The sequence below is a fragment of the Dermochelys coriacea genome, chromosome 7 (genome assembly GCF_009764565.3).
Source record: "Dermochelys coriacea isolate rDerCor1 chromosome 7, rDerCor1.pri.v4, whole genome shotgun sequence".
In the NCBI taxonomy this organism is placed as follows: Eukaryota; Metazoa; Chordata; order Testudines; family Dermochelyidae; genus Dermochelys; species Dermochelys coriacea.
The window spans coordinates 72485035-72509181 of record NC_050074.1 but is presented as its reverse complement, the minus strand read 5'-3'; the positions used below and the strand labels follow the sequence as shown (position 1 = coordinate 72509181).

At 39.5% G+C, this 24147-nt stretch overlaps 1 protein-coding gene across 3 annotated transcripts; it reads left to right on the top strand.

The window, feature by feature from the left end:
- On the top strand, positions 1-24147 carry NCOA4 (nuclear receptor coactivator 4). 3 transcript variants are annotated; one of them, XM_038408848.2, is made up of 10 exons: positions 1-161; positions 15894-16048; positions 16991-17131; positions 17325-17413; positions 18059-18167; positions 18962-19033; positions 19831-19977; positions 20168-21184; positions 21523-21612; positions 22190-24147. In XM_038408848.2, the coding sequence occupies exons 2-10, from the start codon at positions 15908-15910 to the stop codon at positions 22193-22195; spliced, it is 1812 nt and encodes a 603-aa protein (XP_038264776.1). In that variant the 5' UTR covers positions 1-161; positions 15894-15907; the 3' UTR covers positions 22196-24147. The 3 variants fall into 3 exon arrangements, with proteins under 3 accessions (XP_038264776.1, XP_043374848.1, XP_038264775.1); XM_043518913.1 differs by having other exon boundaries at positions 82-161; positions 19834-19977; XM_038408847.2 differs by lacking the exon at positions 1-161 and adding an exon at positions 6664-6801.

Here is a 24147-nt window from a genome sequence, read left to right as displayed (position 1 = left end):
GCGCCGGGTCAGTACACGCCGAGCGCTCCACGCGAGGCTTTACGACGGGCACAGCTCTCGCGAGAGGAGCCGTTAGTTCCCTCTCTCCCCTTTTGCGCCGGGCCTGCAGCCCGTGAGGTCAAACCGCGGCGTCTCTAGAACCCTCCCCGCCCCCCAGCCCGGTAAGTGCGGAGCGCACCGGGACACGGCACCCCTCCGCCGTGCGAGTGCGCGCGCGGACGCCCCGCCTGCGCTCGCCCGCCCGCTGGGGAACCCCCGCCGGCTTGTGCTCGGCTAGAGCCGAGGATCCGCCTCGTGCCCAGGCCGGCCGGGCTCAGTCCCCGTGTGCGCCGGGGGGGTGGCGCCGCTCCCGCTCCGGCCTGGCCGTACGTGGCTTTCCCGCGCCGGTAACGGGCGGGCGGGCGGGCGGGGGCTGCGTGCCGGCGGGGTGACAGTCAGTCCTGCAAGGCGGCCGGGGTAGCCGGGCAGGCAGACGGGAGGAGAGATGCTGCCTGTACTGCGGGGGCGGGGAGAGGCTGCCAGGTGCAGAGAGCGGAGTGGGGCGGCGCGGGGGGAGCGTAAGCGGCGGGTGCGGGAGGTGGGGAGGACTTTGGGACGGCGCCGACAGATGGGTTTCCTCTATTTGAGGAGCATGTGCTGGGGGCTACCACAATCTACATCCGTGGTTCTCAGCCTGTCCAGGCTACTGTACCCCTTTCAGGAGTCTGATTTGTCTTGCGTACCCCCAAGTTTCATCCCACTTAAAAATTACTTGCTTACAAAATCGGACGTTGAAAACACAAGTGTCACAGCTGACTATTACTGAAAAATTGTTGACTTTCTCATTGTTACGGTATAGTTATAAAATCGATAAAATATAAACATTGTACTTGAATTTCAATGTATAGTGTATAGAGCTATATAAACAAGTCTGAAGTTTTTAGTTTGTACTGACTTTGCCGGTGCGTTTTATGTAGCCTGGTGTAAAGCTAGGCTAATAAATTTGTTAGTCTCTAAGGTGCCACAAGTACTCCTTTTCTTTTTGCAAATACCTAGTTGAGTTGATGTACCCCTTGGAAGACCTCTGTGTACCCCTGATTGAGAACCACTGATCTACATAAAAGGAGCCTGTCAGTTTTGTACCCACGTCTTTGCAAATGTAAGGAAGTGCAATGATTGCAAATATGACTGTTCTTTTAAAAGGTACCATTTGCCAAACAGACTAAACAAAACAATTCTCTATTTGATGCACTAATAAAGAATAATAAACAAAGTGATGGGTGTACAATATGAAAGCACTAGTTGGTTTACTCTGAGCTACACTGTCAATTAAAAAAAATATTTTAAAAATTAAGAATCAGCAGCCTTGTTGGTTTAATAATTTATCTTACAGTTTATTATGGGTGGCACTGAACCTCATTAAATTAAACGGTTTTGAAAATGTGATTTTCTTTGTGTTCAAATAGTGAAATATTTCCTGCATCCTAACCTACACAATCATACATAAAGATAGTAGCATTCTTTATCATGTGTTCTTGGTAAATATATTTGAGCATGATCAAAAATCTTTTTTGGCTTACGTTTGTTAATTAGATTTCGGGCAAAATTTTAGCTGTGTCAGTGTAGGTATGCCAGCACAACCCTGTACTATAGTGTGGAGACATGCTATGCTGACCAAAGGGGTTTTCTATTGGTGTAGGCTCCTCAGTAGATGGTGACTGGGTCCATGGACTTCTGTTGACATAGCTGTCTACGTTTGGGAGTTAGGACTGCATAGCTGTGTGGTCAGGTGTGTGGTTTTTTCACATCCCTGGCAGCTATTTTGATCTTTTAAGTGTAGGCCAAGCCTGAGTCACTGGGACTTGAGCATTTTGGGAATTATCTGTAGTGATTATAAATTTGCTTTTTAATACAGTGCCATAGGTGCATAGTGCTCTGCAAAGAATTTAACTCCAGGCTAGGTAAGACATAATACGGAAGAATTCTTAAAAAATTGCAGGTAGGTTACAGAAGTGCTTAGATTTGAAGGGAGGGTCAAAATAAGTAGCTGTCTGATGTGGTTTTTGAAAGGCGAGAGGGAGGCTGTAGTGAAAACAAATGTGGGGGTACATTCCAGGTCTCGGGGATAGCATGGGAGAAGACAGAGAGGTACTTATGGAAGTATAGTACCAAGAGAAGCATAATTAGGAGAGCAGGGCTGGAGTAGGGAGTGGTGACAAAGAAGATGACTATGGAAGCAGTATTAACGGGAAGAACATTTGGATTTTCCTTGTAAGGTCACTAACAATGGAAATATGTTACATTCCAATAATTTTAACTATATCTTGAATGCCTCCCCCTGTAACCAGGTTAAGGGTTATGCACCACTTCACTTCTCACCTAAAAAGTTAGTTTTTATTTCAGGTCCTATTGTGTCCGTCCTCATCATATCTCCTGCATTGTGACAACCCACCATGCATCATGTTGTGGAACTCCCCATAGTTATTTCTTTTGACATACTGCATGTTTTTTTTCTCTGAAAGCCTTTTTTTTTTTTTAACATTCTAAAAGTATAAAATATAGGCAACGTTAATATATGGCATGACTTTTTTCAAGGGAATGTGCCTCATATTACGTACTTCAGTGGGATTATAGAATAGCCTTGAAGTGATGGAATGATTGCTGGATATCATGTTGGAACAGAAATGGCTATAACAGGGACAGACATAGGGGGAATCTGCAAAGAGCTTTCATTTAATGGGCAATTTTTTCCATTTAACTTGGTTATTGAGGGGCAATCAGCATATTGCTATGGTGATAGAATTAAAATTACATTTGCAAATCACACTAAAGGAAAACTGATCTCCATTTAGGCCTCCATGAACAAACAGCTCAAATCAAGCTACAGAATCAGCCAAATGGACTGGCGGTAGCTATATTGGTGGGGAAATCTCTCCCATTGACAGTGCTGTCTACAGAGGGGGTTCAATGTAGCTATACCGACCTCTCAGGGGTGTGAATATTTTACACCTCTGAGTGTTATAGTTATGCCAGTATAGGTAGGTAGTGTAGACCAGACCTGAGTAAATTTCCCAAACCTGAGTAAGTTTCCCAAAGCTCTGTGTAAACTCAAAAACTTGTCTCTGGCCCCAGCAGAAGTTGGTCCAAAAAACAATATTACCTCACCCACCTTGTCTTGCTAATGTCCTGGGAGAGACTGTACTCCTGGGGGAATTCTGTGCCTAAAAATTCTGTGCACGGTATTTTAAAATTCAATAAAATTTGGCATATTTTATTTGTCAAAATAACACAGTATAGTCACACATTTCAATTATTTTGGTAGTTTTTCAGAATACCTGTAAGCAAGTATGTCTGTAACAATACAGACAAAACCAAAAGATTCAGGAAATGTTTTTGACAAATAGATTCCTTACTAAGCATGTTAATACAGAACTTTTGAGTAATAATTAATTTAAACTACAATACAGAAATGTATTTCCTGCACCCCTCAGAAGCAGTGCAAAGACTTGGGAGTTGGGGAAATGGAGGAGCTGAGGGAGAGGGAAGTAATTGCTGGGAAGGAGCCTGAGAGTGAACTTGGAGGTGTGTGGGTGGGAGAAGTATGGAACAGGGTTTTTTTTTAGTGTGTTGAGGGAAGGGATTGTTAGGGAGCCTCTTCCATGCAGACCCTGGCTGACCCCTAGCCTCTCATTCAGTCAGCCACCCTCTTCCCCCATCCTCATGTGTTCCTGCACCCCCACTAAGCCACCCTCTTCCACCTGTCTCCATGTGTCCCTGCACTCCCATTCACCCCCTGCCCCAGTCTGTCCCCCCACTAGTGCTTCTGAACCCTAGTCTGTGACACCCAAGCAGCTCCATGTGCCCCATGCTTTCTGTCCCATATCCCATGCCTCCTGACCTGGCCCCACGGGCAGGCGCTGTTAGGAATGCAGCCAAAGCTCTTCCCTAGCCGCAGCTGGGGCTGCTCCCACCCAGGAGCGGCTGTTCTCTGTTTTGGTGCCACACTGGGTGACTGGGCAACAAAATAGCAGATGAAATTCAATGTTGATAAATGCAAAGTAATGCACATTGGAAAACATAATCCCAACTATATGTATAAAACGGTGGGGTCTAAATTAGCTGTTACCACTCAAGAAAGAGATATGGGAGTTATTTTGGATAGTTCTGCTAAAACATCCATTCAGTGTGCAGCGGCAGTTAAAAAAGATTGTTGTGGATCATTAAAAAACGGATAGCTAATAAGACAAAATATCATATTGCCTCTTTATAAATCCATGGTACGCCCACACCTTGAATACTGCGTGCCAATGTGGTTACCCCATCTCAAAAATGATACATTGGAGTTGGAGAAGATTCAGAAAAGGGCAACAAAAATAATGAGGGGTACGGAACAGCTTCCATCTGAAGAGAGACAAATAAGACTGGGACTTTTCAGCTTGGAAACGAGACAGCTAAGGGGGGGATCTGATGAGGTCTATAAAATCATGACTGGTGTGGAGAAAGTAAATTATGAGAGGAAAAAAATGACACTTCCTAACACAAGAAGTAGGGGTTACCAAATGAAATTAATAGACAGCAGATTTAAAACAAACAAAAGGAAGTATTTCTTCATATAATGCACAGTCAACCTGTGGAACTTTTTGCCGGAGGATGTTGTGAAGGCCAAGACTATAACAGGGTTCAAAAAAGAACTAGATAAATTCATGGAGGATAGCTCCATCAGTGGCTGTTAGCCAGGATAGGCAGGGATGTTTGTCAGAAGCCGGGAATGGGCGACAGAGGATGGGTCACTTGATGAGTACCTCATTTGTTCATTCCCTCTGAAGCACCTGACATTGGCCACTGCTGGAAGACAGGATACTGGCCTAGATGGACCTTTGGTCTGACCAGTCTGCAAGTTCTTAGGTTCACAGCGGCCCCTGGTGGCCCAAAGATGTAACTGCAGCACGTCTTAGCAGAATGAATTTTCTGCTGGGGGGGGGGGGGGGGGGAATCTGAGTGGCACATGAATTCTGCATGTGTGAAGTGATGCAGAATTCTCCCAGGAGTACGACATGACTGCAACAACACTGCATGCTAATAATGAGTATAAGCAACAGTTACCCCTCTGGTGCTGAAAAAGATTTACTTTTACTTTTAATATAAATGCCATAAAACCACAATTAGGCTTTCAGAAGGGTGCTGAACTTTTGTGTCCCAACTTCATTACAGACTTCCAACAATGAAAAGAACCATTTCAAACATCTAGAACACATTTAAAACACTTTCCACACTAGTGTTTGTAATGATAGGTTTCAGAGTAGCAGCTGTGTTAGTCTGTATCTGCAAAAAGAAAAAGGGTACTTGTAGCTCCTTAGAGACTAACAAATTTATTTAATAAATTTATATTTAATAAATTTGTTAGTCTCTAAGGAGCCACAAGTACTCCTTTTCTTTTTTTAGTGTTTGTAATGTTTCTCAGTTGTGTATTGATATTACTGCATTAACTCTGAGCAAATCTTATAACTGGTTCAGTCTGAACTATTCCAGTGTTAGTATGAATGGAAGTGTAGCAACACAAGTTCACTTGATACAATTCCAAAATGGCATGGGTAGATAAAGAGCACATCTAATCTTCAGATTTGCAAAATGCATTATGTGAAGCATTTTTTGTTGTTGTTCATTAAGGTGGTGATTCCAGATTCCTCTCTTGTTTTAAGCCTACTGCAGCTTCTGTATCCATGTATAGCTTCTGTTTTGTAAGGTACAGCATACAACAAAGACCTGTGTTTTGGGGAATGCTGACAACAAGTTTTATTAAATGCATGCTATTTTAGACTGAAAAATGCTTATTATAGGGATTACACTTTACATTTTGCTACAGCAGTTCTCCATCTGTTAAGAGGATTTGTGGGCCTGCATTCTGGGATAGGTATTTAAGGAGAACCACAATTCATTGGTACTGTAACGGGAAACATCTCAGTCTTTTAATATAGACAGGGTCCCAGATCTCAAGCTAATTTTTGTCCTTGCTGAGTAGAATAGTAAGATTTTGATGTGGACGGATTGTCTCTTATGTAAACTTCGGAAGATTTGGTTGAACAGCTAAGTTACAGATCTTTCTGAGAAAATGTGTCCATATTTGTTAGCCAAACCACATACGCAGATTGCATGCTTGGCCCTAAGCAACTGTGTGTGCAGGTTTGGTGAACAAAATTCCATCTTTTAATTTCCGAAAGGGAATTTTTGGAGACCGACATGTGCCTACTTCCAGTTTTCTTAGACTCCTAATGTGGCCTTTCCCCTTTGCATTGTCCTGTTGGACAGAGGTTAGAAGATTAAAGTCCATAAGTGTAAGGTGTGTCTCCTCTAGCTCACGAAAGCTTATGCTCAAATAAATTTGTTAGTCTCAAGGCAGAGAATAGGCATCTTTCTTGCTCAGCAACAGAGCTGTGTTCTTTTTGTGCAGCAACCATGCAAAATAAAGAGCCTACCAGACTCCACTTCTCTAGAAGCTTATTTTAATAAAACTTTTATTAAATCTTAAACAGAAAACCCTCCCTGAGTCCCTCCTCTCTCAGTATTAGCAATCCGGCCTCTTCTCCGAGCTCTCTGCTGCTACGATTGTTTCCAGGCGTTTCCCTTTGGTGCACCCGTAAATCCCTCCTCTCTGTGAAGACGTGCAAGACTGAGTATCGGCTGTGGCTGCCCTGGCCACGTGGGGCTCGAGGGGTGGGCTTAGGAAATAAGCTGCGCTGGCAGATTCCAAAGCCTGCTCAGTGCTCACAGCTGATAAATTTGCAGGGGCTCGTCGTACGGGAAGACAAGACGAACAGTAAACAGGTAGGACAAGCAGGCTTGGCTTTTAGACTGCAGGGATGTGACATAAAGTCAGCGGTATGGGTGTATGCTTTAAAGATTTGCATAAAATATTTACCACAGGGATTTGTGATTGCATGAATTTTTGTTAATATGTTAAAAGAAAAGGAGTACTTGTGGCACCTTAGAGACTAACCAATTTATTTGAGCATAAGCTTTCGTGAGCTACAGCTGTAGCTCACAAAAGCTTGTGCTCAAATATATTGGTTAGTCTCTAAGATGCCACAAGTACTCCTTTTCTTTTTGCGAATACAGATTAACACGGCTGCTACTCTGAAACCTGTTAGTATGTTGTGTTGTATTCAGAATAGAACGATAATGAGAGGGTTAAACAGTTCTGGGAACAATCATTTAGACACAAGCAAAGTCTTTGGTTTTCAGACTTTTTTTTTTAGCAGAAAATTTAATTGCATTATTTTGTATGAAGAATTCATGTGTTCCTGCCTCTGCACTAGAAACTGTTCTGTGCATTCTTGAGCAGATATGTGTTTGGAACAGGAGTGCAATTTTGTTTCAAAGAGGTTTTGGGTGAGTCCTAGAAAGCTGTATGAATCAGTGGATGCTGAAAGAGAAAACACTAAAAGCTTGTTAATAACCTTAGTCACTGCTGAACCATTTCCATCATTGGATAAAAGAAAAGGAGTACTTGTGGCACCTTAGCGACTAACAAATTTATTAGAGCATAAGCTTTTGTGAGCTACAGCTCACTTCATCGGATACATCATTGGATAGAAATGCAGGATGAAGAAGGTATAGTTTTAGCTAATGTAGGGGCTTTCATCTTACAAGTTGTAAGATTATAGACTCTTTTCCCTGAATATTTTTGGTTTCATATCAACAGTCTTTTATACATATATTTAAAGACATTGCAATTAGAATTTTTAATCTAGACAGTTTTGAAATATAAAATGTGTAAAACAACTCAGGGCTTTGTATCTGTGGTATACAATTGAGACAATGGCAAAAATATTCCATATAACATACTAAAGTAGCCTTGAGAAAAGGAGTACTTGTGGCACCTTAGAGACTAACAAATTTATTAGAGCATAAGCTTTCGTGAGCTACAGCTCACTTCATCGGATGCATAAAGTAGCCTTGGTTTGCTGTAGCTTAAGCTAGGGAATTTTTGGCAAGGAACTTTTATAAAGCGTGCCATTGGATCTTTAACAGCTACTTGGATCAGAAAGAGCTTAAGCTACAGTGAACTAAGGCCACCTTACTTTTGAATGAGAGCATGGGGGTAGGGAGCGATAATGTGCTTTAATTTATGTGCATTACCTTCACACCTTTAGTAACTTTGGTTTAACTTTCCTGAGTGTCCCATGGAGACGGGCCCTCAAATACCAGCATAATCAATTCAGCCCTTCATTCTTTAGAATTAACTGCAGTTATTGTATGAGAATGTTAAAAACTGAGGCTTTTACTGCTACAAGAAGGTGTTAAAGATCCTGTGGCACTCATTGTGAATGTCCTTGGCCAGAAATTCCCTAAAACTCCACATTTTTGTAAACTAGTTGCATCTTCACAGTTTGTAATTACCCATAATAATGTTCTGATGGGTGGTAGCTCTGTAGAGTAGAGATGAATTGAGTGACATTGAAGTGAAAGCTGTAACATAGGCAGGCCTCCTGGTAAAATACAGGAGGCATCCCTGTGCTACAGTTTTCAGCTCTGCCACTGGTCATGATGGCAAGGTGGTGAATTATGGCTATGAAATGGCTGCTCACTCCAGAGGTGGTTTCATTTCATTGGTACTGTGTGTGTAGTTCAGTTTTTTAAAATATTTTGAAAGATTCTATATATGGTGCTTGCAAAATGTTCTGGACATAGAGTACTAAATCAGTTTAGTGTATGAAAGTTAGATGGTGTTGATGGGAGACAGGGAGATCCAGTTACAACCCTTTCAGTGCTTTGGCTGTTTTTTCCTAAAAGGTAGCAAAATTGACAGTGAATGCCAACCATGAAACTGGCAAGTCTATTGTCAATTTTACTCTTTTAAAATATGTAAGTTGCAAAATGTTGCAACTTGTACATCTACCGAATGCAAAACCATTACAAAACCAGTGTAATTTTCACCCAAGTCTCTTCAAGCTCACTATTATTTATACAAACTATAACACTGCAGAATTAACTTAAAAAAATCATACTATCTTCTGAAAAAATTGTGACTACTATTTCCATAATTGATAGGTAAGCTTACTGTAACTGATTTATAAGTGCATTTAACCGCACTTAATATATAACCGGTGTCATTGTTTTGTTGGTCAGTTACAGTTATGCTTCCATCTTATGCAGTAGCACGATTGCTCTTACGTAGTGCTTGGGAGATGGGTTCACATGCACAATCTTTTCCAGGTTCTTCAAGAGGGAGTTTACCCTAGCAACAGGCAGGATCATTCAAGAAAGGAAAGGGAAGAGAATTACCATGTTAGTTTGTTCTTGGCTCACCCAAAAGGTGCTGCTTAATATTAGCAGGGGAGCAGAAAGCTCTTCAAAAAGAAACTTAAAAAGAAAAGTCAGGACACATTTAGAGGCGGTAGCATCAGAATTTATTTTTTTAAAAATTAGTTGGTTAAAAAAAAATTAAGTTTAGCAGTGTCCTCTAAACTTTAAAATTAAAAGGAAATGATGCACTTAGGCTTCTCTTGGACTCAATCACTGTAGCAAGAAGAAGGATTACAAAAGTTTTACAAATTGAACATGCAAATGAATTGCATTAATATTAGAATTTAAACATATAATATTCAAGCAAAAATAGAGACAAGATAGGTTAGCCCTCTGCATCCTGAATAATTTGGTGGAGACCTATGTACATTTAAAAAAAGAATTAAAGTACTCTTCTAGTTCTAGCCTGAATACGATCATATGTTTCTCAAGAGGAGGTGGTATTGGGTGAAATTACTTCACAACTTGTGGTGTGATCTTTGATTTTACATATGAAAGGTTGCTTCTACCCTTTTCCATAGGGAGAAAACCAAACACACCATACAACACCACTCTGTAGAATGTTTATATTTGTGTTTGTTTTTTGTTCTGTTAGTTCTTTCATTCATGGTGGTGACCTGCATTTTCATGTGACATTATTACTAAAGACCAGGGTGTATTAGATTTAAATCACTAAAAGACTCAATTTACTCATGGATTTCTCTATAAAAGTGCATATGTGTCGGTTGTTATAACCTTAATACATATTCTTCACAATTCAGAGAGAGATGTAGGTTTCATTTTTAGAAGGTATACACTTTTAAAGTGATTTATTTTGAAAACTTTTCAGATTAGTTTTACAGCTATATCAGAAAATGAATGATTGTTTGGTTATTTCATTTACCAAATATAAATGAAGCAGATAGTTCACCTCCCAATGACTTCATAAATATCTCCAATTCAACAGGTTAATCATTAATATTTGGAGGATTTTCTTGCCATGCTGTATTAGGAGGAGAACATCACCAGACTGACATTTAAATTGTTTTATTTAACTAAAGCAACAAAATTATGCATTCTGGATTTTTTTCTTCAACAGCAAACGTATAATAATTTAACAAAACAAGCATATGAATTTTTGAATTTAGTTAAACATTCAAGTTTTTTAAAATCAGGCTTGTTTTTGTTAAAATTGTTTTTAACTAAAATAGTTAAATGAACTTTTTTTAAAAAAAAATCAAAAATTAAATCAACTGTCGGCCAGGTCAACATGAGAAACTTAAAATATTGGCTTCTGCAGCTAACTGTCTTCTTCACCTTCATTTTCCTGTTTGTTTATAATCTGGAAAAGAAAAACAAGCTTTCCTGCTTTTTCAGGTCCCAAACGATTTCTAAATTTGGAATGAATTAGTCCAAAGGAAGCAAATATTCTTTCTACATCAGCAGAATAATCTTAAAAGTGAGATTATCACTTCAACAGTTTCTGAATCCAAGTACTTAAGTGACTTCCGTCAGTTCACTGGTGTGACTTTCTTTAAAACATCATCAGCAAACACATATTTTTTTAATGGTTCACCCTTAGCTCTGAAGTTTCTTATAGTTGCCATTATGGAGGGATGATTGCTGGATGTCCATGTCATAGCCAGCTCCTCTTCTTCAGCAGTTAAGGTTTGACCCTGGTACCTAGTATTAAGAATATTTGCAAGAAAATAAGATGGAGATCCTGCTTGTCCTATTCTTTTTTAATGCTTGTAATTTAACTCTGTCATTGCATATTTCTCTTTTTAAAATCTTACTCAGTTCCTTCCATATTTCAACACCGTCGGCAATAAAAGTTATTTCCTTGCATTTTGTTCAAGGTACAGAAATAGGCTTCAGGGTACTCCGCATGTGTTCAACATTTCTTTTAAGCCCAATGTTGAGAACTTCGGCTTTGACAGTGCCATCTATTTATTTTCACGATTTTGTTCACAAACTTTCATCAGATTAGGCCAGTTCTTGATATGGAAACAGACCACTACTGAGTTCCATTGCACATTTTGTGGAAGAGTTAGCTTGGTTCCTCCACTTTTTTCAGAGCAGCTGCTGCAAAGTGGTTGTTAGGGAAGTATTTTGCAATTTCAACAACATTAGTCTTTATTTCTGGAACACTGAAATCTTTGGCATCAGATAAGCACTGCAGAGCTTGGGACTCTTCACTCTCTTCTAAATAATTTCATCTCATCTTGGATACATTTGCAGCATTGTCTGTGACCAAGCTGCATACTAGACATTTGAATTTTTTTCCAGATCGTTACAGCTTTTACTGCTACTTATTGTAAGTATTCTGCTGTGTGTGCATTTCCTGATGTATTAGTTGTTTCTATAAGGCAGACTTACTTTCCCTTCTTCTGTTGTCACACAAGCATATACAACAGGATCATTGTGGATGTTGCTCCACCCATCAAGACTAAGGTTAACAATTTTACTCACCTATACCTTTTACACACTGCTCAATTTCTTTTTCATACATTTTATCCAGCAATTTATCTGCGACATCTGCTCTGTTGGGTGGACTGTATCCTGGTCTTAATGGCTGAACCATATTAATGAAGTGTGGATTTTCAGTCATACGGAAAGGAGAGTTTGTTGCATAAACAAACTGGACAATTTTTTTCATCTATTACCTATTTTTGTAAATCTGCTGGTTTTTATCACAAACTTATCTATAGTTGTTTCTGGATGATGGAGATTTTTTTTTCTTTTTGCTACAGGTGATGTACTGTGGCTATGTGACATATGTTATGTTACTGAAACACTATCATTAGCAGATAACTCTGAAACTATAGAAAAGGATGGTGATCTTGAAGGTGGTAGTCTTCAGAATCCTTTATGTTGAGGATGGATTCTCCTAAACAAAATAAGTCAATGCGGTTATTTAATTATTACTATACTGTTCATTTAGTATTACTCATTGCATTCACTGACGCTCAGTACTACTTTAAAGGTGAAATTGTAAAAGGAAGATCTGCCTATTTCAGCTATTTTTTTTGTCATAACTGTATCTAAAATGATAGTATCATAGAGTAACAACTTTTTTTTTTTTTTTTTTTTTTTTTTTTTGCTCAAACATGAGAATTCCAGAAGAATAGTCCAAAATGAAGGCAGGCAGTCCTTAAGAAAGAAGTATGAAATAAGAAAGTGTACAAACCTGAAAATCCTGCATGTTCAGACATGTTCCTTTCATAATGTTCAACGCAGCTTCCTCCTGAGAAGGACCACTTCTCATGATGTTGTTTCATTCAACCAGGCCTTGCATTACTTTGTTGCACTATTTGCATTTTGCACACATGCCTGTCTTACCCACAGGTAGAGAAACTTCATTAAAATATTCCCAAACTGGGTCTCTTTTACAGCCTGATGCCATTATAGATTTTTCCTTCTAGTGAAAGAATGGTATGGTAGATCTCAAATCAATGAAGGCTACACTCAGAAAGACCTCAAGACTTCTGGAATATGCTGCTCAAACGGTTTCACTTTTGTTTCTACTGCCTGTACCTCCCTTCTCACATTTATCTTCAGACTTCTCCCTTGTCCAGATCTATTCCACCCCCCCAACAATCTTCTATTCGTTGAACTTTTTGAAACTTTGCACTTTTAGAGAGAGGTAAGGGATTGACTCTGTGTACACAAATTTGCAGAGGGACAGTAGGGTTGAGGTCTGTTGTTTCTCACCTCTATATATTATTTAGTTATTTAAAAACATAAATAACATCTTACTGTTAACAAGAATTATTATCTCTGGAGACACAAATCCACAGTTTGAGAAGTGCAAAACTGAGCATCTCTGATGGTATCTTCTAGACTGAGCACAGAGTCCCATTGGGTAGATAGAAAGATTAACCAAAATAATCTATACAGAAGCCCCTGGAATCCCATAAGATTGGGTCCGTAATCTATGAACTATTGGAACTGATTTACAAAACTTTTCTTAAACATTGCATGAATATATTGTCTCATACTATAGAATTAGAATTTATAATCCCTATTCCATGATGAGATATCTTTGAGCTATAACGTATCTTAATTAAAACTATCTTTAGATAGGTTTTTTCCTTTTTTTTTTTTTTTTTTAATTTTTATTTTTTTAAAAATCATTGGCTTTTATCCACCCTGTGTAAGACTCTTTGTGTTTTGGGGATAGGAAGAGGAAACTAGTCTTACTTTTAAAAAAAGTGTATTGGAAGCAGTGTAGTTCAGTCTTTCAACCAAACTAAATTCTCACTGTGATAACTGTTGTGAATGGGGAAAAAAATAAATAAATCGTACCTTTCAGAGTAGTTCTGTGCCTCATTTAGGGTTGTCCTGACTAGCAAAAAGGTAGGATGTAGTTGGGTTTAGCTAACATTTCCTGCCTAAGCTCAGCCTAGACTTGACCATTTTTCGTAAACCAGAGATGCTGCACTCTTCTGATAGTCATTTAAGTGAATCTCATGTTTTATAGCACATCTCTGAAGAATCTGTTAGCTCTTGTTCTAAATTTGGCCTCTCCAGAGTACAGCGTTTTCTAAAAATTCCCTAATGCTGCAAACATAGGTTCGGCTCCACCAGTGACAGAAAGTTTCCTACTCCTATCCCCAAAAACACGAAGGGTCTTATATAAAGTGTTTCGCCCAGAACTGGACACGTTACTCCAGCTGAAGCCTCACCTGTGCCAAGTAGAGTGCACAGTTACCTTCTGTGTCTTGCATACAACACTGCATTTCAGAGTTATATTAGCCTTTTTTTGCAACAGCCTCATGTTGGCTCATATTTAAGGCTACGATTTGATCATGGAGATTGCGGAAGTCACGGAATCTGTGACTTCTGCTGACATCCGTGACTTCAGCCTGTAGCTGCTGGGAGCTGCAGGGTATCCCCCATCTCCTGTGGTGTCCGGAAGCTGCGGGGTACCCCTGCCACTACCAGCAGCCGCCGGGGGAATCCCCGTCAGCTCCCAGTCCCATGGGCAGGAGTACCCTGTCAGCTCCCTAGCCACTGCAAGTGACAGCGGATCTCTGCAGTTCCCCAGCCGCCACAGATGCAGGGGACCTGTGCAGCTCCCTAGCCTCTGCAACCAGCAGGGGATCCCCTGCAGCTCCCCAGCTGCCACAGATGAGGGTCCTCCCAGCCACGAGGCAGGGGCTGCAGCCACAGCAGGGCAGGGTGCTGGACCCTCCTCCCTCCCACTTCTTGTCATGGACAGTTTCAGGGACAGGTTTCCATGAATTTTTAATTGCCCGTGACCTGTCCCTGACTTTTACTAAAAATGTCCATGGCAAAATCGTAGCCTTACTCATATTTAACTTGTGATCCTCTAAAACCCCCAGGTCTTTTTCTTTTCTGCCTAGCCAGTCATTCCCCATTTTGTATCTGCATTTAATATTTCCTTCCTAAGTATAGTACTTTGCATTTATTGAATTTCGTCTTGTTCATTTCCGACTAATTCTCCAATTTGTCACAGTCCTTCCAAATTCTGGTCTTCCAAAGTGCTTGTGAACCCTCTCGCTTCGGTGTCGTCTGTAAATTTTAAAAGCATACTCCACTCCATTATCTATATTGTTAATGAAAGTATTGAATAGTATCGGACTGAGGATAGAGCCCTGCAGGTCCCCAATAGATAAGTCCTCCCAGTTTTACAGCGAACCATTGATAATTATTTCTTGACTATGGTCTTTCAATTAGTTATACACCCATCTTATAGTAATTTCATGTAGACCACATTTATCTAGCTAGCATATGAGAATGTCGTGTGTGACTGTCAAAATCCTTACTACAGTCAAGCTTTATCAAGTCTACAGTTTCGCCCCTTCCTTCTAGGCCAGTAACCCTGTCAAAGAAGGAAATTAGGTTGGTTTGGCACGATTTGTTCTTGACAAATCCATGCTGGCTATTCCTTATAACGCTATTATCCTCTGGGTGTTTACAAATTAATTATTTAATAATTTGAGTATCTTTCCAGGTATCAAAGTTAGGCTGATGGGTTTATAAGCCCCCGTGTCGTCTTTGTTCCCTTTTTTAAAGATAGGTAGTATATTTTCCCTTCTCCAGTCCTCTGGGACCTCTCCCATCCTCCATGTCTTCCTTAGCTAGAAAAAAGTTTAAAAGCATTGGAAAACAGAAATCTAATGGGGAAGTTTTCGGTATGTTGATATTTAGCAGAACAGTATATCTTCTTTTTATATTGTTAGTGTGGATAAATTACTGTGCTGAAAAATTACCCTGAAGAATCTCAAGATCTCGATGTGACCTCCTCGTTAATATTTTTCCAGACAATTTGTTTTCTGTAGCACATCAGATATTGCAAATTACTGTGTACCAAAAGTAAACCAAGAGGACAACCAAGGCAAAGATTGTTATATTCAGACACGCTGTCCACAGAGGTGTACAACTTACTGGACATTACTTTCTTATAGCAGTTTTTTTTAGTATTAGGCATCTTGACCTTTGGAAAAGTTACATTTCAAATGTGTTTTCAGTAACAAATTAATATTACTGAGGTAGCAGATGCAGATGACTGTTCAGAATATGCCCTCCTCATTCTTATCCTTCCAGGGACTTTTGGAAATACTTAAGTTTCACTATTGTTAAAACAAAATTTCCTTGTGGTTTAGGAACACTATCAAGAATGAGCCCACCGCAGGATAGGAGTGGAAACTCCTGCAGTAAGGAGCCCCTTGTAAAGTGCCTTCAAGCTAAGAAAGACTTGGAGACAGCTATTGCTGGAATTCTCAAGGCTGAACAACAAATTAAAGTGAACTGGAGAGAGGTATTTAAAATGTACTTTTTAGAAGTCTAACTTTTTGCCGGTTTTGGTTGGTAGTTCTACAAGATACTTGGTGTTCTGAGATAATAAACTGAAATCTGTCCTAGAAGCACCATTATTAAGGCTATAATTTAGTCATGGGTATTTTTAGTAAAAGTCATGGACCAGTCACAGGCCATGAACAAAAGTTCATGGCCTGTGACCTGTCCATGCTATAAATACCCCTGACTAAATGGGGGGGGGGAGGGAGCCTTGGGAGGCGGGCTAGCAGCACCTATGCCAGCCACATGGGCCCCTGCTCAGGTGGTCCCTGGGGCCAGCCGCACAGGGCTTGCTGCAGGGCTTCCTAAGCGGCTGGCTGCAGAGCCACTCCAGCAGCGGCTGGTGTGGCTGGCTCCGGAGCTACCTGAGCAGCTGACCCTGGAGCCAGCTACTTGGGCAGCCCAGGGTCAGCCACACTGGCTGCTGCAGAAGCGCTGAAGGTTGCGGAAAGTCAGGTCGCAGAAAGTCATGGAGTCCGTGACTTCCTCAATCTTCATGACAGATGCCCTAACCATTATCTCATTATAATCCTTAGGAGACCTAAGCATTTGAGTATTGCTAACCTCACCTGGCAAAATAAAAAGTGCAGTTTCTCAACATTTTTTGTGTTAATCGTTTCTTATTTGTAGTGGGATTTTTTTAGTGATTAACTATTTATACTACTGGAAATAACTTCTTTAAAGTGAAAGATATAAAGGTGCTACAAATAATATTTAGTAGTACGGCTGTTTTAATAAACTGATAATATGGTTTGAGGTGATTACAATTAGTACAAAAATATTAGTATGTAATTTCAGTGGGTGGTTTCATCTCTCCCCCCCACGAAACATTGGGCATGCTCTGGTTTGAACTACTCAACAGACATCCTAGAAATACTAAATGGAGCTGGTATTTATCTTGCAGGTCAAAGCTCAGATTCACAGCTGCATAAGTCGTCATATGGAATGTCTGCGCAGTCGTGAAGTTTGGCTGCTTGAACAGGTAGATCTCATTCAACAGCTCAAAGAAGAGACCTTGCAACAGCAAACACACCAACTCTACTGGGTAAGATGTGTATGTTTAACTCAATTTAGCTATATTGGCCCTTTCAAATACACTGGTCTTGCTAGTATGTATTCACTGTAAAGTACAAATCTTGAACAGGTATATCCTGTGTCATGTATAAGAATGTGAATTTGAACATGTGATGCCTTTACTGGAGCTAAGGCAATAATATTGTTTTATATTTTTCATATAGTTGCTGGGACAGTTCAATTGTCTTATCCGCCAACTGGAACACCCCCATAGCAATGACGTAGTCAATCAGATTTCTTTGTGCCTGGAGAGGTAAAAATATTACATGATCTGAATAAATGAGTGCTATTCATTTTGACTTTACACTGAATTTAAACTCTGGTCATAATTGTCTGTAGACCATCTCTTCTACATAGTTAGCTTTTCTGAAGTATGTATAATACTTTACTATGAGCTATTTTCAGCTAAATTGCTAAAAAAAATTAATGGTGAGATTTCAAAACAGTCTAGGATAGAAGATGAGTATAGCTAAATACGCAGGACTGCTTTGAAAATCTCAGTGGAAGATTTTTAAATCGATCCTTTAAAGAGAAGTCAGGATACCATAAATGGTAATGCAATCATAACTATTTGTGCAGGTTACTACAGAGGTTAAGGTTTGATGTCATTTGATTTGGGAGGAAGAGTAAGTGAGGAGAGGAGTTTGCTGTTTTGCTGGATATTTCATTTTTTTCTGTTTTTACTGCATAGAGCCTTGGATGGACATATCTTTTTATTTTTGTGTAAAAAGCTAAATAAATTCAAATTAGTTCAGATTTTTGGCTGTTTGCAACAGAGCCAATTAAAAGCCTTTATACAAATATTGGCTCAGTTTTATAAGCTTAAAGCTAGTGAAGCATTTAACTGAACTTATGCGTAAACTTTAATTTTTATTAAAGATCTCCTTAATTCTTTTAGACTGGGCAGTCTGACCCTCAAACCAGAAGAGTCTTCCAACCTGATCTTTGAGGCTGATGCATCTTTTCTTCGCCAGGCCATCACGTCCTTTGGCTCAATTAAAACAATGGTGAGTACCAAGGCTTTTATAGTAGGATCACTGTTGAAAATACTTGATTCAGATATTTTTAAGGGGAGAAAATGTCTGCAGATCCCTGATAATTTATTCAACTGGGTTTTTAAATCTCTAGTTGAAATAAAATATTTGTGTATGTTTTATTACAGCTTTAGGCACATAATTTAATATTGCATATAGCAATTTTTTTCAACTTCAAAAAGTCTAGAACTCCCTGATCAGATAGATTATGATCACCTTGGTGGGATGTTATATTTATATTCAGTAACAACAAAACCCAAGCTATAGATGATTTGTCAAGAAATCCGTTTCAAAAATATCTCCTCAGCTGCTGCGGAAAACTTTACATATGTGTTTTTGGCAGAGGTTGATTGGAAAGTTAGGGTGGGGTGGAGGGTGGCGGGTATGTATTCTTGCTCTTTGTTGTAGTAGTTGGAATTTAATGTGGGGATTGACTTTAGTGGATGCCAGTTGTAGGCAATATTGGTGAAAAAGGTACATGCCCCAGCCTCTGGGAGCATTTACTTTTATAAAAGCAGAAATAATTCTGCTTAATTGCTCTAGACTGAAATTTGCCATAACATCTTGATTTTGAAGGGCCCCCTTTTAAAAAAAAAAAAAAAAATTCAGTAACCTTGAGTTACAAGGATATAAAAGGAGTTTACCAATTGTAACTGTGCTTTTAATGCTGCTTCATTTTAGTCTTAATGTTTAAACGTTTGTTTTCTTTTAATTAGAGTTGAGTTTTAAAAATGAGGAAAGTGATTATTCATCTTTTTTTTTTATAGCAAACTCCTGAGACAGAAAATGCTTCCCCTTGGATGTCAGTGCAGAACTGCACGCTGGCCCAACATGAACAGGTAAAATGAATATTTGTCTTCTGAAAATAGGATTTGATTAAAGGTAGTATAAGCATAACCTTGCTATCTATCCGCTTTCCTAACTGGTAATTTTCATGGCAGCTGTTAAGGTATTGCTGTTTGAGTATTCAGTAACAACGTGGCAAGCTGTATGTCACAATGAAATGCCTGTTGGGTGGATGTTCTAGATTCCTTTTGCCATCTTCCCTTACATCAGCTCCTTGACTATGAACTTGAGTTAATTTGTCCCTGGGGATGGAATGGGGCAGCTCCAGCTTGGCTCTTCTAGTCCAAATACTAGAGGATAAATGGAAATGAGTCCTAAGAGTGCCAGACAGGGATTTGAAACTGTTCCAGTTGTATTGCAATAGTTCATCTGGGAGGCACCATGCTGGGTCCAGCACAGAGATGCAGCTAAGTTTGAGGTATTTTTCATGTAGATGGAGAGACTATACAGTCAAAAGGGCTGCAGTGATCACAAGATCCAGAACTCCTGTGGGTCATGGGTCATACAGATTAATTGTACACATTTAACTTTTTTCAATCTAGTTTCTAGATAATTAGAAACAACTGGAAAAGCAAACCACACAGCAGTAAGCTGGTTTTTTGCCACATAGATGAGTGTGAGGCTTTTGTGATGATGGTGTGAGAAGGGACTTCTGTGATTCTTGTTTTGGTTAATAAATATTAACAAATGGTACACATTGGACACACTGTACATCCTAAGATTCTCTGTAGATTGCCTCCACAATGAAATAGTTATGTTTATAACCTGGAGACCATACATTCTTTTTTAGCAGAAACAATTGTCTGGGACGTTGAGTTCCCCACTCAGTGACTGGCTACTTGGAAGCAAGTCTGCTAGCATTCGCCAGGCTCCATATGTTCCCAGCATCAACCCTGAGGACTGGCTAATGAAAAAGCATGTGCCAGAGACCAGCCAGGTAAGCTCTTCACGTATTAAAGAGGAATGTGGTGGTATGCTGCAGTTGAATTTGAAAGGGTGGGGAGCCAGATCCATTATACTTTTCTTGCATCTCTGCCCTACCCTTGTTACATCTTGCTTGATTCTCAAAATATTCTGAGCTGTCACTGTACAAACAGCTTTTTTTTATTATTATTTTTTATTTTAAGGATTTAAACTCTTCCAAAGTCTGTTATTTTGAGGAAGCCTGGGGAAATCTGAAAGATTTGGAAAATTGGCTCCTGCAGAATCAGCAGAGAGAAGAATCTTATGAAAAAACAGATTCCCATAAGCACAGGAGCTCCAATTCCACCACCTGCTCCTTCTTTTCCACTGAAAAGGTGGATGAATTGGAGTTCCTTGAGCAAGAAAAGATGGACATTTCTGACTGGCTGCTTACTCCTTCTGGCCCAGAAAATGGAAGTAGTGTCTCAGAAGAGAAATGGAAATGTGTGTTTCAACCTTTTAGGGAGGAATATAACATAAATGATTGGCTTCCCAAAGCTGACTCTTGCACTTACTGTCGTGGCAGTCAGGCCAAGAGTGTAGAGATAGAAAACCTTGGAAATCTTAAGTGCCTGAATGAGCATCAGGATGCGAAGAAACCCCCCACAGTATCTACCAACAATATCTGGCTCCTACAGCACCCTGAGACTCCATTTAAAGTGGAAGATGTGTGCAAAGCTAATGAGCCATGCACTAGCTTTTCAGAGTGTGTGTGTGATGACAGCTGTGAAAAGGAAGCTCTCTGTAAGTGGCTCCTGAAGAAAGAGGGGAAGGATAAAAATGGCATGCCAGTAAGCCAGATACCGGTGGTGAACCCTGAGCCTGAGAAGCCTAAATCTGCTGTCAACATCTGGCTTCATCCCTCCAGGCAACTTCCAGAGGAGTCAGCTACTACCACAGTGAAATTGGATAGTTCAGTGAAGGTTGTAGAACCTCTAAAAGCATTGTTTGAGAGTCCATTGACAACCTGGCTAGCCAAATCAGAGCTCAAAGCAGCAAGCACAGAAGAAAAGGCAACCCGGGAGAAAGCAGAAGTTAGCTTCAAGAGTCCCTTTCTAGACCACATGGCCCCATTCCACCTTCCTCTGCATGTCAACAGTTGGGTGTTGTCTTCAAAGAATATAGAAACTGTCAACCAGCCTCCAGTGGAAGATAAATGGCTGCTACGCAAGAAGGCACAAGTGAGCATAGTCTTTAATGTTTATTCCTAGATAATGTGTTAAGACGGTATAATTACCAGTATTGCTTCTTGCCCTGTGTTTACACCAAACTCAGATTTTTTTCTAAAAAAATCTTGTCTCCTCAATGCTCAACCACTATTTTAAAAGTGCTGAAATAAAACAGATCTCGGTATTGAAATCCAACTAACTTCATAAAGCGAATGTAGCCAAGATTCATCTCATAAGAAATATTAGATTTACCTTTCTTTGATCTGACCCCTTTAAAAGATTGCAGACCCATAGGAAAACTAACTTAGATGTATTTTGGACATAATTGTTAAGGACATTCCCTTTTTCAGGACTATGGCCTTCCTACAGTTTGTGATCTTTTTGCTTGTATGAAACTGAATGGAGATAGAGAAAAGTGGCTGTACCAGACCACTTTACAGGTAAGATTAATCAGTTACACAAATGCATTGCTAATAAACACAGGTGTGCATTCTATAATCCTTGAAGATATCTACATTTAAATGTTAAAAGCAACATATGATTTGCTTTTTATATCTATTTTTAGCAGCTCAACCTATTCCCTCTTCTCCATTCCCACCCGTCCTGGTCCTCCATTGTTCTTTCCCTTATCCTCTTCTGTCAGGGGAGATTGAGGGAATCATTCCCACTGTTAAATAAATTGATATTAAATATTGACTCTTTGTATGGCTTATGGTAAATTACACTCTAATTTGGGATTTTCTTAATTTGTATGCATCATGTTGGGGGTGTCTGTCATATGTCCTATATTTGGGATTTGACAGATGAACACACTGTTTTTAACCTCCTGGAAAGCTCCATTACTGGCAAAGGAACAGCAAACCCACCAGAACCAAGAAACTTAGCCCCAGAAGCAGTATCTTTATGTGAAGCATTTTCAACATCTCTTTTGTTCATGCTTCTCTCACAGAGTGTTACTTTCTCCTTTACCAAAGAGCAAAATAAAATAACGCTGTATTCTGAATTGTTTTGTTCTAGAAGTGAAGAACCTGAAGCATTAGAACCACGTCATCTTCCTGCTGATTGCCACACAAACATACTATGTCATTGCAGTCTGCTGAATCATTGTGTTTGTCTGACTAGTCTGCTTTTTCTTTCTTCCAAATGTTTAGCTAAAAGACAAACTATATTTATATGTAATTGAGTTATGATGCAGAAAATGCCTTTGTGTTATAAATACTCCTGAGTGCAGGCTGAATATAAGCACACTGACACAATAGGCATTTGTAAGATTGTATCTTTCATGGGCCTATGTGAAGCTTCTATTATGGGTTGTCACTTGAAGCATGTTGAAGCTCAGAGCAATTGTAAAATGAAATGTCTTTGCTGTGAAATATGCATCTCTGGTGCTTGGACTGTACTATATAATGTTGTAGTTTTCTTACCCAAAAGATTGCCCTTCATATTCTAGAACTTTATTTTGAGAAGGATTCCATCTTTTTTAAAATAGCTTATTCCTTAGGTGGAAGCAATTTTTTGTTAACTTTTGAAGGATGGCAGTTGTTGCATGCGTCCTATATACAGGTCAGCCCAAGGCTGTCAAATATATTCTAGTTTTTGAAAGAAATATACTTTTTTTGGCCTGACACATGATGAGAACTGTTAGATGTGTTTTTAAAGGAAGACCTTCCTGTCAGTGAATGACATCTTCAGCTACTGAGAACTGAGACAGATTTGGCCCAGATCTTTTTAAATTGCTTTTGAACTGAAAGTCTTTTCAGTGCTGTTTAGTCTTTGTGAATTGATAGACTCTGAAGCTAGTAGGTGCCCAGCATTTGATGAGGTAACAATTACAATTTTACTGAAACAATTTGGTGTACAACAAAATGTAATAGTGATGCAAAGATGTCTATTGTTTTTAGACTAATTGGCAGTTAACTTAAACTGCCGGTAGTCATGTTTCCTTAGCTGGTTCACAGACAAATATAATCATAAATGGAAACATCTCAGAATGCTTAACAAAAATGGAATTTTGGATGCTTGAGAGCCTCCAAGTAGGATGTAATCCTGTTCAGTGTGTTTTCCAGCGGGTGGCCTGCATGGATCCCATCACCTTTTCAATAGTTAAGGTAACTATCACCTTGATATCAGAGTTGGGGAGTGGGGTGAGATTCCTTTTGATCGCTGTAGCAATGTACATAGCATGAATATACTTCCTCTAGTATACAACATTTTATTTAAACCCTTCTGAAACAGTGCATACATTGTCTGAAGCCATTGGCGTACAACGTGCCATTGGGCAGTAGGTTTGCTAACTTGCATGAAGAATTAGCGAAGTTATTAAATATCTGCACAGTTAATTTCCCCTGTTCATTTTCATTAACTTTTTCCTGATGATTTTTAGATAATGTTTTCTTAAAGCTTGTTTGGAGTAAAAACGGCCTCAACTTTTCAGTGCAGAAAGAAAATCTTGTTAGAAAGATTGAAACTTAATACCACTTGCCTGGTGCTACACAGTATGAAAGTATTCATGTGTGGTATAACTGTGTACAGATTAGCCTGTGAACTGATGCTTTTAAAAAATCTTGGCCCGTTGCACACTGAAAATAGACTCTATAAGGGCTTTAGATTAGCAGACCACTTAAGACCTTTTCATTTAATAGTTTGTCGTCTACTGAAATCAGAGTGTTTTTGAACTTCAGTTTTTACCTGACCATATTGCCTGTTGCTGCATGGAAAGACTGCACTATGACTAACTCCAGTGATAACCTATTTTAATTAGCAGTTGAATTTAATGATGTCTGATGTGCAACTCACCTTTATAATCCTTTTAACCTTAGTCAATGAGTGCTAACTTCATATTCAATTCATTATGCCCTTTAAACTTTCTGGGTGTGTGTTCATTTGCTTTTCACAGAATCCCAATTTAGTTAATACTAATAAATATTTGTGAAGTGTTGATTAGTCTTTTCCATTAAAAAACATTGCAGCCAAAA